Source organism: Python bivittatus, unplaced genomic scaffold, assembly GCF_059951505.1.
Source record: "Python bivittatus isolate LINGU-HERP-01145 unplaced genomic scaffold, Pbiv_v1 ctg000470_np1212, whole genome shotgun sequence".
Taxonomy (NCBI): domain Eukaryota; kingdom Metazoa; phylum Chordata; class Lepidosauria; order Squamata; family Pythonidae; genus Python; species Python bivittatus.
In genome coordinates, this window is record NW_028277065.1 from 2,516,706 (window position 1) to 2,529,850 (window position 13,145).

The 13,145-nt window shown below is 35.6% G+C and overlaps 2 protein-coding genes across 2 annotated transcripts; both read left to right on the forward strand.

Annotated features, from left to right (window-relative positions):
• Nucleotides 1–462: 462 nt before the first annotated feature.
• On the forward strand, nt 463–3,806 carry LOC103053009 (olfactory receptor 13A1-like). The gene is made up of 2 exons (XM_007438588.2): nt 463–468; nt 2,862–3,806. Exons 1-2 carry the CDS (start codon nt 463–465, stop codon nt 3,804–3,806), a joined length of 951 nt encoding a protein of 316 aa, XP_007438650.2.
• Nucleotides 3,807–10,270: 6,464 nt separating this feature from the next.
• Nucleotides 10,271–11,676, forward strand: LOC103052781 (olfactory receptor 13G1-like). The gene is made up of 2 exons (XM_088143027.1): nt 10,271–10,288; nt 10,714–11,676. The coding sequence occupies exons 1-2, from the start codon at nt 10,271–10,273 to the stop codon at nt 11,674–11,676; spliced, it is 981 nt and encodes a 326-aa protein (XP_087999153.1).
• Nucleotides 11,677–13,145: the final 1,469 nt, after the last annotated feature.

A 13,145-nucleotide genomic window follows, 5' to 3' on the forward strand; every position in this document is an offset into this window, starting at 1 on the left:
GAAAGGAAAGGAAAGGAAAGGAAAGGAAAGGAAAGGAAAGGAAAGGAAAGGAAAGGAAAGGAAAGGAAAGGAAAGGAAAGGAAAGGAAAGGAAAGGAAGAACTAGGGCCTGGGGATCAGGGCAGTAAGCCTGTGGGAGTACAGGGTTGGGAGAGATTTCTATTCTATCTCTTTTGGGTTTTGGAGAAATGTTGCTTCATAATTGGAAGCATCCAATTATGGATTCTCTTGGAAGTCTTCAAGGTGTTTCTCCCAGGTGTAACATCAGCTTATTAGAAGAAAGATTTCTAACCTGGAATCTGGGTTATTGCAGAGATAAGGGTGCCTACTACAGACTCAGCCCTCCCTATCAGACTGATGAAAAGAGATTGGCTCCAATGTTTTGCAGCTGATAGAGGCCAAACCAAAATATATTTCCATCCAACAGAAAAACAAGTCCAATAAGGACAAAGGAGATATAAGAATGAAGGTAAATATCTTCAATATTAGATGTAATCTAGACTGAATTTCACATTGGTGTTCTTATGAATTACTGTACATTTTTCTCCCAAATCTTTATCTACATTTTTTACTGAAACACTCTTATTCTAATGTTTTGGGACTTCTTGAAATAATGATCCACACTGCACTATATTCTCTCACAAACTGTCATTCTTTCTAATAGAAATATGCAAACATTAGATACATTGTATTAAAAGAGAATCATTCTGCAACTTTCTTTGTATGTTTCATTTCTGACCTTTATCCACTAAAGTAAATAGGGAGAGAGAATTATTCCCCCCCCCCCTAAATTCTGGGGAGGGGCAGAATGGCGTAAAGTTCAAGTAAGGAGCTCACAGAAAGACTAGGTGAAAAGTTGTTAAAATATTAATAATAATTTCTGTCTGTGACTAAATAAGTAAGGATCAAATGGAGCAAAGTAAAGCTGTGTCTAGAATTCAAACCCATTTTTATTTGACCTAATTCCAGATTCAGTGAGGTTTTAAGAAAGTTGAATAATATCTGAAATCATGTATCTTTTCCATGGGGAAGGACTTAGCAATGTTATTGCTAACCAGAGAAACACCATATGAAACTCTGTCATAAACCTTTCCATGGAACCAAATACAACTTAGACTCAACCTGGGATGTCCACAGTTTTACCTCATTGAATGTGTGTCCAAAATACAATACATGTTTCATATCTGGAGTTTGCAAAGACCACATTGGAAACACAAAGGGGCTCTGCATGGAGCATGGAGGCTTATAGCACTGAACTCCCATCACTCTCTTTCTCTCTATCCCTCAGATACAAAAGCTTTTTTAGTATTCTGTTTTAAGTTGCAAGATTTCGTAACTGAAAATGCATGGAGTATAGATTAGCAACTTAAATAGCTGTGACCTCTTAACTTTCCTAGATTTTACTAAAATTTTAATTGTGTGTATGGTTAAATACACAGAGCCAGTTTGGTGTAGTGGTTAAGACATCAGGCTGGCAACAGTGAGTTCTAGTCCTGCTTTAGGGACAAAGCCAGCTGGGTGACCTTGGAGCAGTCACTCTCTCTCAGGCCTAGGAAGGAGGCAATGGCAAACCACTTCTAAAATAGTGCCAAGAAAACTGCATGGACTTGCCCAAGCAGTCTCCAGGATTCAACCCTGACTTGAGGGAGTGTACATTTACATGCACACACACACACACACACAGACACAGTTAAATAAACTAATCAGGGTACTGCTGACTTTTTTTTAGTAATAGCACTTTATTAATAGAACTAGGTAAAGTCAGAAACAGTTTTCCAATTCATTATAACCTAAAGAAGTTGTGTACGCTTTTTTTTTAAATAGAAATTAAAGAATATGAATAAAGTTAATTTGATCCTTCCTCTAGGCTTTCAGAATTAAGCCTGTAGGGAGAGGATAATAGTGTTGCAATTACAAATTACAGGTTAAAAATTCATATTCAGTCCAGGTTTTATTATACTTTGAACAGTCAGATTAAAATCACTGGAACTAAGTATTTAATGTTAGTCTAAACACCACTAAGTAACAAATTTCCTTCAAATCAATTTTCTGAAGCAAAATTTTGCTCTGTCCTAGGAAATTCATTATTTTTCCTTTTTTATATACTTAGTAAAGATGCAAAAACCTTAGTCTGTACAGAACCACATCAAATGCCTATAGCCATGTCGTCATTTAAAGTATAAAAACCAGGTTCTTTTGACAATTTAGGACTACTAATCTTATGATTGTCTGTCTGTCTGTCTGTCTATCAATCATCTATCATCTATCATCTACCTACCTACCTACCTACCTACCTACATACCTACCTACAGATCACAGTCCAAGTTATTTGCTCACTAAACACTTTCTACAAAATATTGTGCCATATATCATGTGTCTTCTGAAATGAAAATAACTGATGAGGAAATAAATACCAGTTATAACTGGTTAAATGTCAAGTATTTTTTGACATGTGCAGCCAGATTATAATACATACAGCATTTTATTGGAAATTGGATAAATATGATCATTACCTAGGGTTCTTCACTGACTATGAGTTTGGAAAGTAAAATATCTTTGTGTGTATGTTTGTGTGTCCGGACGTGCACACCCCTTTGAATCCATGCAATTATCTTGGAAACTTTTTTTTTTTTTTTTGGAAAGGGTTTGCCATTACCTTTCCCTAAGGGTAAGAAAGAGAAAGTAATCCAAATGGCTTTGTGTGTAAGGCAAGTCTGGAAATCACAATCTCCCAATTTCCAGTCCAGCGGCTTTCTCCATAACATCAATCTGGCTCTTTATTCTCCATTATTTACCTTTAATATTAAAAGTGATGGGCTGATTAAATCAATAAAGACTTAATAATATAATGTATCTTTCTAGGTCACTGGAGTCAGAGTTGTTGAAATAAAAAACCATTCTGCCATTACAGAATTTATCCTACTGGGTCTTACTGATTCCCCTGAACTGCAGATACCTCTCTTTGGGGTGTTTACATTCATCTATGCTGCAGCTGTAGATGCCAACTTCCTCCTCATGTCTACTATATGCACATTCAAGAAACTCCACACACCCATGTACTTCCTCATATTCAATTTGTCCTTAGTGAATATATTGTCTATCTCAGTTATAACTCCCAGGTTACTCAAAAGTCTTTTGACCCATACAAAAATGGTTTCACTTTATGGCTGTATTGCACAAATATATTTCTTTATATGGACCTTGGGGTCAGAATTGTTCCTTCTGTCATTTATGGCCTTTGACCGCTATGCTGCCATCTGCCAGCCTTTGCATTACACTGTTATCATGAGGAAAGAAGTATGTGTCGCCATAGCAACCACTGTATGGATTGCTGGAATGCTAAACACTTCGGTACAAACTGTATTCATGCTCCAGCTTTCTTTTTGTGATTCCAATGTCATCGATCATTTCTTCTGTGATATACCTCAAATATTAGATCTTGCGTGTTCAGACACCAGTATAATCCATGTTAGTACAATCATTTCAGATGTGTTTTTTGGGATTGTTACTTGTGGGTTGACTCTAACATCCTATTTTTTTATACTGAGGACCATCTTCAGGATCCGTTTCACTGAAGGAAAAAAGAAAGCATTCTCCACATGTTCCTCACATCTCTTTGTAATCAGTTTTTACTTTTCTTCAGTCATCTACACATATATCAGGCCTCCTTTTTCTTCTGTAGAGAAGGACAAGTTCATTGCTCTCCTTTATACAGTGGTAACTCCAGTTGTTAATCCACTCATATATTCTTTGAGAAACAAAGATGTTAAAGAAGCAATGAAAATGCTCACTAGAGAACTCAAATAGCTTCCAAGACCTTAAGGTTCATCTACAAAATTCTCCTAGGATTCTGAAGGGCAGAAAACAATATTTCTTAATGTTACATATTGTGCTTGGGAATCTGTCATGCAATATAAAATGCATAAACGTTGTGGAAATCCTGAAAATTGTATTCAGAATACATCTTGAAGACCATAAATTTGGAAATCCAACACACAGATACATGTGAATCAATTAGAATTGGAAGAGAATTCAAAAACAATTGGAACAAGAGAAAGACATGGAATGGCCACCTATGATGCCTCTTTTCAACGTGTCACCTGTTACTCAGCATAATGCCTGCATGTCATTTTCATGTGTGTTCAAGTCAATGGTTCCTGGACTTGAAGTTTCGTTGCCTTGGTTCCTTGGCTACTGTCTATGTTTTATATCATGTTGTTTGTACTCTTTTAAAATATGGTAAACCATCCAGACTTGTGATATGAATGAATGAATGAATGAATGAATGAATGAATGAATGAATGAATGAATCCTTTCATGAAGTAATTTTCTCAGCATGGAAAGGCTATCAAGGGCTGTGGTGGGTAAGATCAGTACGAAGTGACACTACAGTAAATGGGCAGGGCTGGCATTTTTGTATTTGTATTTATTGCTATTTAATAAAAACACTTCAAAGGTCTATTTACTGGGTTAGGTTCATCTGAAGTTTATAGTGTCCTTCCTTCCTTCCTTCCTTCCTTCCTTCCTTCCTTCCTTCCTTCCTTCCTTCCTTCCTTCTCTTCTTATCCTTCCTCATCCCCCTTCTCCTTCTTCCTGTATTTCCTTGGAACATTCATTTGATGTAGACATTTTGATTCACATTTTTAAAGAACTATATATAGTTTATTCCTCATACATCATGGCATTTTATCTTTAAATTATTTTGTACTCAAGTACTGTACATTGTATGAACAAAAAAAAGTTTTCCTTAAATGTGTCACCAACATAACAATTTTCCAGTGAAGAATCTATCAGAGAGGCAAATTGACATTTGAATATATGTTATGATCACTGAAATAAATCACAAAGTAGGAAAGTGCTGGAGGCAGCATTCAGTACTAGGCAAAAACACAAACCAGGCTGCACCAAATATCCTGCCATAGAACCTGAACATAGAGCTTTTTAAAGCTTTCCAAAAAGACAACAGAGTGTGGGCTGTCCAGACCTCAGGGGGAGCCTGTTCCAAAGGGCAGCGTCCATAGCAGACAGTAGAAAGGACTGAGAGCATGTCCATGCTGCCAGACCTGACGGGATGGGCAGAAACCATTGGAGATAGGTTGAGGACTGAATTCTGACACTGTGTCATGTAGGGCTTTACTGGCTGAAACTAGCACTTTGAATTACAACTAGAAATCTGTTGGGAAACAGTACAGTTCAAAAGGTTGTCAGCTTTTTTGAGGAAGGAGGTAGTGTTTGGGATGGTGGGTCCCCTCCTCAAGAGGCCATGAGTCCAAAAAGACCCCCAGATTGTTCATCAATTCAGTCTGAGGGAGAGGTATCCCAACCAAAGTTAATGATGGAAATTCTGATGATCCAAGTTCTTCCCATGGTTTGGTCATCAGCTTTTACCATTCCACACTTATTTAAACATTCCGTCAATCTGCTTCAATGTATTCTCTAAAGCAGTGTTTCTTAAAATGTGGTTCTAGGATCCCTGGGGGTCCCCTGAGACCCTCTGAGGGGTCCACAAAATCAAAACTGTTTGCCATCCTATGTTGAAAAATAATATAATATTTAAATCTCATCAAAGTGGTAGCAGCAGTGAATGCATCAATCTTAATTTTTAATGCGGTAAATATTGATAAATATAACCCATACAAGCAAAAGCTCTTTTGGAGTCCTCCATAATTTTTAAAAGTAGGAAGTGGTTCTGAGAGAAAAAAGGTTTAAGAAACACTGCTCTAGAAGAAAACAATATTATTGCTACTCTTTAGTCTGTAGTAACCCCAGTCTTGAATATGGAAATTAACATGGAAGAAATACATGATAGCATACAATGTTTTATGCATGAATTTGTGGTATGAAATACAGAAGTGTTTGTTTACATGTTCTATTAATTTCAGATTGAGCATAACCACAAAAGACTTTCTTCTCCATCAGTGGTTGAAGCAGGCACTTGGATAATCATGATACTAAAGGGCTGTATGTGACATCTAATTAATATTAGTTGGTCTGCATTGTATCCATGTACCACCTTTGCTGTATTCTTTGATAGTATGAAAGCAGTGCCAATTCTTCTTTTTATTCATGTCATGAGTAGTAAACAGTTGATATTCTGATTGAAAGTGTCCAATTCCGATCCATTTCAATTTGCTGATGCCTCATATCAATGTGTAGTTGATGGATTTCATCTTTCACTGTGTTGCACTTTCCCATATTCATGCTTTTGATGATCTGTGTTCCCACTGCAATACTGTCTTTGCAGCTTCAGACTTTCTTTTCCTGCATTGATGAACATGAAAAGCAATCAAGTTCTAAGACATTATTTGAAGGGACTAAAGATCAAACACTGTTAAAAGTAAAAAGAAGGAATATAAAGTTGGTTTATTTGATCAAGGTTAAAGGTTATCTCTGGTAACCTTTAATGGACTTTTGCTGATATAAGGACTGCAACAATGAGTCTTTAAGGATTTCTTTATAAATAAGAGATGGGATATGGGAAGAAGAGAATGTTTGTTTTATTTTAAGAGAAGGCGATATGTTACTAAAATTATTTATACTTGTGATGAAAGGGGAAGTCATTTATATATTTCATTTCTTTTTCTTTACTATATTCTTTTATTTTTAATTGTCTTATTGTCTTATCGTGGCTTATTGTCTTCTCCTTTGCAGTGTAAATTATGCCTTTATTGTTGCCACTAAAATGAGAATTCACTTCCAGCATTTGCCTGTATCACTGCTGACCAATACAAGTGCCTCCCTGCCTTAAATGGGCAGCTGGGATTAACTTCACGCCTTGGGTGACCCTGTTGGGGCATATGTATATACTCTTGTTTCACAGTCCTGTCATTATTCATTAGTCCCTCCCAATAACAACCCACCACCACAATGAAGAAACATTGTAGGACTTGGGGGGGCGGGTGTTATAAATAAAATATACATTCTGGAAAATATATACAAAATTCATTGAACAAGTGAAAAGTATATTTTAAAGAATCCATATACAGTATTTAAATGACCTTCTTAATTCATCCAGGCTTACATCTATTAGAGAGGCAACACTGTGTTGTAAATCTCCCCATTGAAACAACTACATTTAAAAGAGCTTCTAAACAAGTGGATTTTATTTGATCCAAACTAAAAGGAAAGTTGGACTCATGTGAACATCCCAAATGTAGAGACAATTCCCAAAAATTGTTTCAGAATTGGAAAAAATCATTCCTCTCTTCATGTCTTCAAGGTCCTTCTCCCAGGTGCATCATCAGTTCATTAGAAGAAAGATTTCTAACCTGGATCCTGGGTTATTCTGGAGATAAGGGTGCCTATCACAGATTTACCCCCCCCCCCCCCCGCCAACAGACTGATAAAAGTGACTGGCTTCAGTGTTTTGGAGCTAATAGATTCCAAACCAAATTTATTTCCATCCACAGAAAAGCAAAGACCAGCACGAACAAAGAAGAAATAAGAATGAAGGTAACTGTTTCCATTTCTCCATCCTTTTTACTTTTCCTACCACTTCTGGCTATCTATGAGGGAGGGATTTAGTTCCAGACTAAACATGGTACATTACAATTCCACTACTTTTAATAACTAGGATATTGGATAGCATATAGACTGATTTTAACTTTTGCTGTTCTTGTTAAGTACATTTTTGTCTCAGATTGTTACTTATGCTTTTATACTATAACTTTATTACAGTTCTTTCACGCATCTCATATTAATTAGTGGATATATAACATCGTCAGATTAATTCCATTAAAATAGAATCATTCTGCTTTTAGCAAATGAATTCACTTGGTTTCACCCATGCCATGAACCTTTGTATTTTTCCTTACTCACCATCAGCTATTGTTGTTAACCTAAAATAAATAGGATGAGAAGTTTCTACCACCCCCACTAAATTCTGAGTGGGGACAGGATAACATAAGGTTCAGATAAGGCATGCGAAGGAAGGCTAGAAATTACACAATGTCTAAAGCACCTCTCTTCAGTCCCACTTTATTATTATTTATTACTTCCAAAACCATTCCAGAAGCTTTTGGAGAAGTCAGAAGTATGAATTCTAGCTAATTATTTTAGAAGGGAAACTTAGATGAATACTCTTATTTAAATATCTGATTGAAAGATGCCCTTGTTTTTCTATTAAGAGGTATATCAGTATGTGTTCCTATCACTTGCAAGTTCTGCTCATATAATTAAATCTAGGGATTGGCCTGCATTTACTTTGCTCCTCACTCTATAATGGTTCTCCAACCATCTGTGTTTTCCAACTTGTGCAATTCACAAAGGAAAGAAGATGCTTGTAATGTTCTACAGTGGCCAGCCTTGATCAGAATCAATCCAACTTTGTCATAAGCCTCATAGTGTTAGAAAAGTGAAATGATGCAAGTGTAGTTCCTGAGAATTAATGTTAGAGAGTAAGAAGGAGTGAGGAATAAATAATTGTATTTCACTATTTACTCATGTTATTTGTAAAGTTTCTATCAGAAAATAACTGTTTTGTTTCATCTTAATCAAATCAAGTTCATGTCATTGCTTTCTTACCTAGCTTCACATTCATTCATTCAGTCCCTCTTGTAGTGAAAATAGAATGCCATTCAAGCATGCTACATTCTGAATGCTACATGCTACAAAGCTGAAAAAAAGTTTTATGACAGAAAAAAAAAGCTGTGTATGCACACATGAAAGGTGACAATTAGGAGGAGCTTTCAAAGCAGTCACACAGCTCTTTTCATGCTTAAAAAAGAAGGGTTTTTACATGTTCCTGTACATTTCAAGGAACACTTTTTCAAAGTTCCATTCAACTCTATAATGAAATGTCCAGAATATAAATGTTACACACACACAAATATATTCTTACAGGCAAATGTACAATGGTCTTCCTTTTTCTGAACAAGAATTCTATGGCCAGGAGTCTCTTTTGGAGGATTATTCCAAAATGTATATTGTGTGTATTAGTTTATAATTTTTCTCATTTTCATCTATGGTTAGTGAAATGACTGTAACTGGTTAAGAACTGAATTTTATATCATCATATGAATATATAAAACTAATCATATTTTCTACATGAGAAATCTTTTGATTTCCTCCCCCCCCCCTCATATAATAAAAATAAAGTATGATTTCAGGGTATGGGCCTAATCTCCATATTTCATATGGTAAATAACAGCCTTTTAAAAAAATCAAATATAATATTTCTTTAAAAAATATTTTCTTTCAAAATATTTTTATTGTGCTATGTTAAGGCAATTGAGATTTCATAAGCTTAAAAGCACTGAGTGTGGATGATCAATTCAACTGTGTTTGCTGAACACTGCTCATTCTTGCTAAACTATGTTTATGGTTAACACACTATTCAGAAAACTGATTGCCTTATTCATAACACCTTATGAACAGAGAGAATTAGGTAATGCCATAAATAGTCTGGCAACTCATTATCACCAAAAAGGTTACTTAGGCTTAGAAAATATATAGAAATGAAGAAAATATGAATAAAGTTAATTAGATTCTTTTTCCAACCTTTGAAAAAATTAAATCCTATAGAAAGAAGATAATAATGATGTAAGGAAGACATAATAGCTATTAAAAGCAAGCATTCAATCTCAATTTCGTAATACTTTGAACAGAAACATAAAAGTAACTGGACCTAAGTATTTATAATTAATTGAAGTACTACTGATACTGAATAACTAAACAGTGTTCCAAATCATAAGGTGCAGATACACAATATCCTGCCAACAAAGCTTTGCTCTTCAATTCCTACCTACACATTAAGGAGCATAAAAAGTCTGTTCAATTAAGAAAGCTAAGAAGCATCAATTTAGATTTCAAATTGTCTCAGCACATTGAGTCATTTCAGTTTAAGGGGGGGGGGGGGAATAATAAATCATCACAATTATTTGGAGGCATCTAGTTCCATTCAACAGTTTCATCCAAACTGTTAATCCTGTTTAGCAATGCAGTTCAATTTTGAAGAATTGATCAAGTTTCCTTGAATCAATTCTCTGGAGCAAAACTTTGCGTAGTCCTAGGAAAATTGTTTTTCTGTTCTGATTCACAGTGAAGACAGAAGGATCCCAGTCTCTACGGGCCACAGCAAGTGGCCAGAAAATAAGCTCCTCAAAAATATTCTATGGTCCCAGTATGAAGTAAAAATTCCATAATAAAATTTGCATTGGTAATAATCTCTATTTAATGCCAGAAATGCACAGATGACATGTGTTATTTAATGTCTGTTACTGTCTGTTGTAATTTAGAACAAACTAAATTACATTTTCTAGATAAGTAGCTATATGACCTATTGCAGTAAGGTAAGAAGTTTCTTCAGGCAGATTACTAATTTTCACCTTTAGGTTAACTGGTCATTTAACACTATCCAAAAATAACTGTTCAGTACCTCGTATGTCATCTGAAATGGGAACAATTTATGAATAAATAAATAAATAAATAACAGGTGTGATTGTTAAGTATTAAGAAAATCAAGTTTTTTTACATATGCAAACAGATTGGAATATATAAAGTGTTTTATTTCAAACTGGATGGATCTGATCATTACCTAAGGTTCTTGACTGACCATGAGTTTTGAGAGAAAAGATCTGGGTTTTTCTGTTTTTTTGTTTGTTTATTTTGCTTTATTTTGCTTTATATTTTGTATTGAACCATTAATTACCTTTAATATTACAAATGATGAGCTGGTTACATCAATAAAGAATTAATAATATAATATACTTTCTAGGGCACTGGAATCAGAGTTGTTGAAATAAAAAACCATTCTGCTATTACAGAATTTATCCTAGTGGGTCTCACCAATTCCCCTGAACTGCAGATACTTCTCTTCTGGGTGTTTGCATTCATCTATGCTATAGCCCTAGCTGCCAACTTCCTTCTCCTCGTTACCATATCTACTTTCAAGAAACTCCATACACCCATGTACTTCCTCATATTCAATTTGTCCTTAGTGAATATATTGTCCATCTCAGTTACAATTCCTAGGTTACTCCAGAGCCTTTTGACCCATAGAAAAACAATTTCATTCTATGGCTGCATCGCACAAGTATATTTCATTATATGGGCCTTGGGATCAGAACTGCTCCTTCTCTCGTTTATGGCCTTTGACCGCTATGCTGCCATCTGCCACCCTTTGCATTACACTGTTATCATGAGGAAAGAAGTATGTATCGGCATAGCAACCACTGTATGGATTGCTGGAATGATGAATTCTGCCACACATGCTGGACTTATGCTGCAGCTTTCTTTTTGTGATTCCAATGTCATCAACCATTTCTTCTGTGATATACCTCCAGTGTTAGATCTTGCATGTTCAGACACCAGTAGAAATGAATCTATGACAATGGTCTCAGATGTGGTGTTTGGGATTGGTAGTTGTGGACTGACTCTAACTTCCTATTTTTTTATACTGAGGACCATCTTCAGGATCCGTTCCACTGAAGGGAAGAAAAAAGCATTCTCCACATGTTCCTCACACCTCTTTGTAGTCAGTTTTTACTTTTTTGCAATCATCTACACATATATCAGACCCTCTTCAGTCTATTCCCTAGACAAGGACAAGTTTGTGTCTCTCCTTTATTCCGTGGTAACTCCAGTCGTTAATCCACTCATATACTCTTTGAGAAACAAAGATTTTGAAGAAGGAATGAAAATGCTCACTGGAAATCTCAGGTTGCTTCCAAGACCTTAAGGTTCATCCACAAAATGCTTCTACAGTTCTGATATGCAGAAAACCTTATTTCATTATAAGTAACATTTTATGCTTTGGAGTCTCTTATACAATATAAAATGCATGCATAGACAGATAGATAATACAGATTTTGAAATTTTTGCTTTCATCATTTGTAAATAATTGAAGAAAAATATGACTTAATAGACATAGGTGTCATTGTTAAATGTTGCTATATATCTTGATGTAATCTAAAATAATTAATGTATTAGTTAACATATTTCTTATATAACTAATAATTATTATAATTATTATTGCTCTACAACCTAATGTAATTGTCTAAAGAATTATTTGATGATTGTGCTAAGCACATTAAAAAAATAGAAATTAAAATTAAAGCACTGGAGATGTTCCCTAGCTGGGTAATGAAATGTTTGCAAGAAAAGAACCAACCTCAGAGAACCCCAAGGACTCCACAGTTTTTTAAAAATATAATAGCAGACAACTTAGAGAAGGATCTATAAATGATAAGTTTCCTATATGTATCTTGAATTGATTCTATATCACATGAATATAATATATGAATTGATTCTGTATTATATGAATTTAATTAATTTTTATCTGTTACTTGAGATACAACCTGCTAGGATAGGGTGGGAAACTATTTTGGATTTCAGGGCAATACTTAATATTTAAGTATATTTTGGAGATTATACTCTGAAAAAGCTCATTTGGGTGGAAAAATGAACATAACATGGGGATATTTGTAAAAGAAACAAACAGACAACACTTCCTTAATACCAAGAGACATCACAAACACCATAATTAAAACTTAACGTTTAGGAAGAGAAGGCTCTGGTCACAAAAAAAGGGTCATGAATCCATTTTGGCCCACTGATGTGGTAAATAAACATTATCCCATCTTCTTTCTTCTTTTCAAATATTCACCTTAAGCCTTTTGTTCCAGAACAAGGCAAAAACACAAGCCAGACTACACTAACTTTTCAAAAGGATAACAGAAAGTGGACTGTCCGAACCTCAGGGGGAGGATGTTCCAAAGAGGATGGACTGAAACAGATAAGAAGCATCTCCAAGGTCCCATAAGATGCCACTGTTTCACAGAAGGGACCTGGAACATGCCCATCCTGCCTGATCTGGTAGGATTGGCAGGAATCACCAGAACAGGAGGCCCTCAAATATATTGACCCTGTGCCATGTAGGGGTTTATAGATGATAACCAGCACTTTAAATTGCACCTAGAAACCTATGGGAAACCCATGCAATTCAAAGAGGTAATGGCCTCTTTGAGAGAGGGGGTGGTACCTTCAGTCATGAAGGAGGCAGTGGTGCATCCCCTCCTCAAAAGGCCACCCCACCAACTATCTTAGAAAACTACCATCCTGTCTGCATTCTGCTGTTGAAAAGGTGGTCAGGCTGCAGTTGCAGAAGGCCCTGGAAGAAGCAGATTATCTAAATCCATCTCAGCCTTG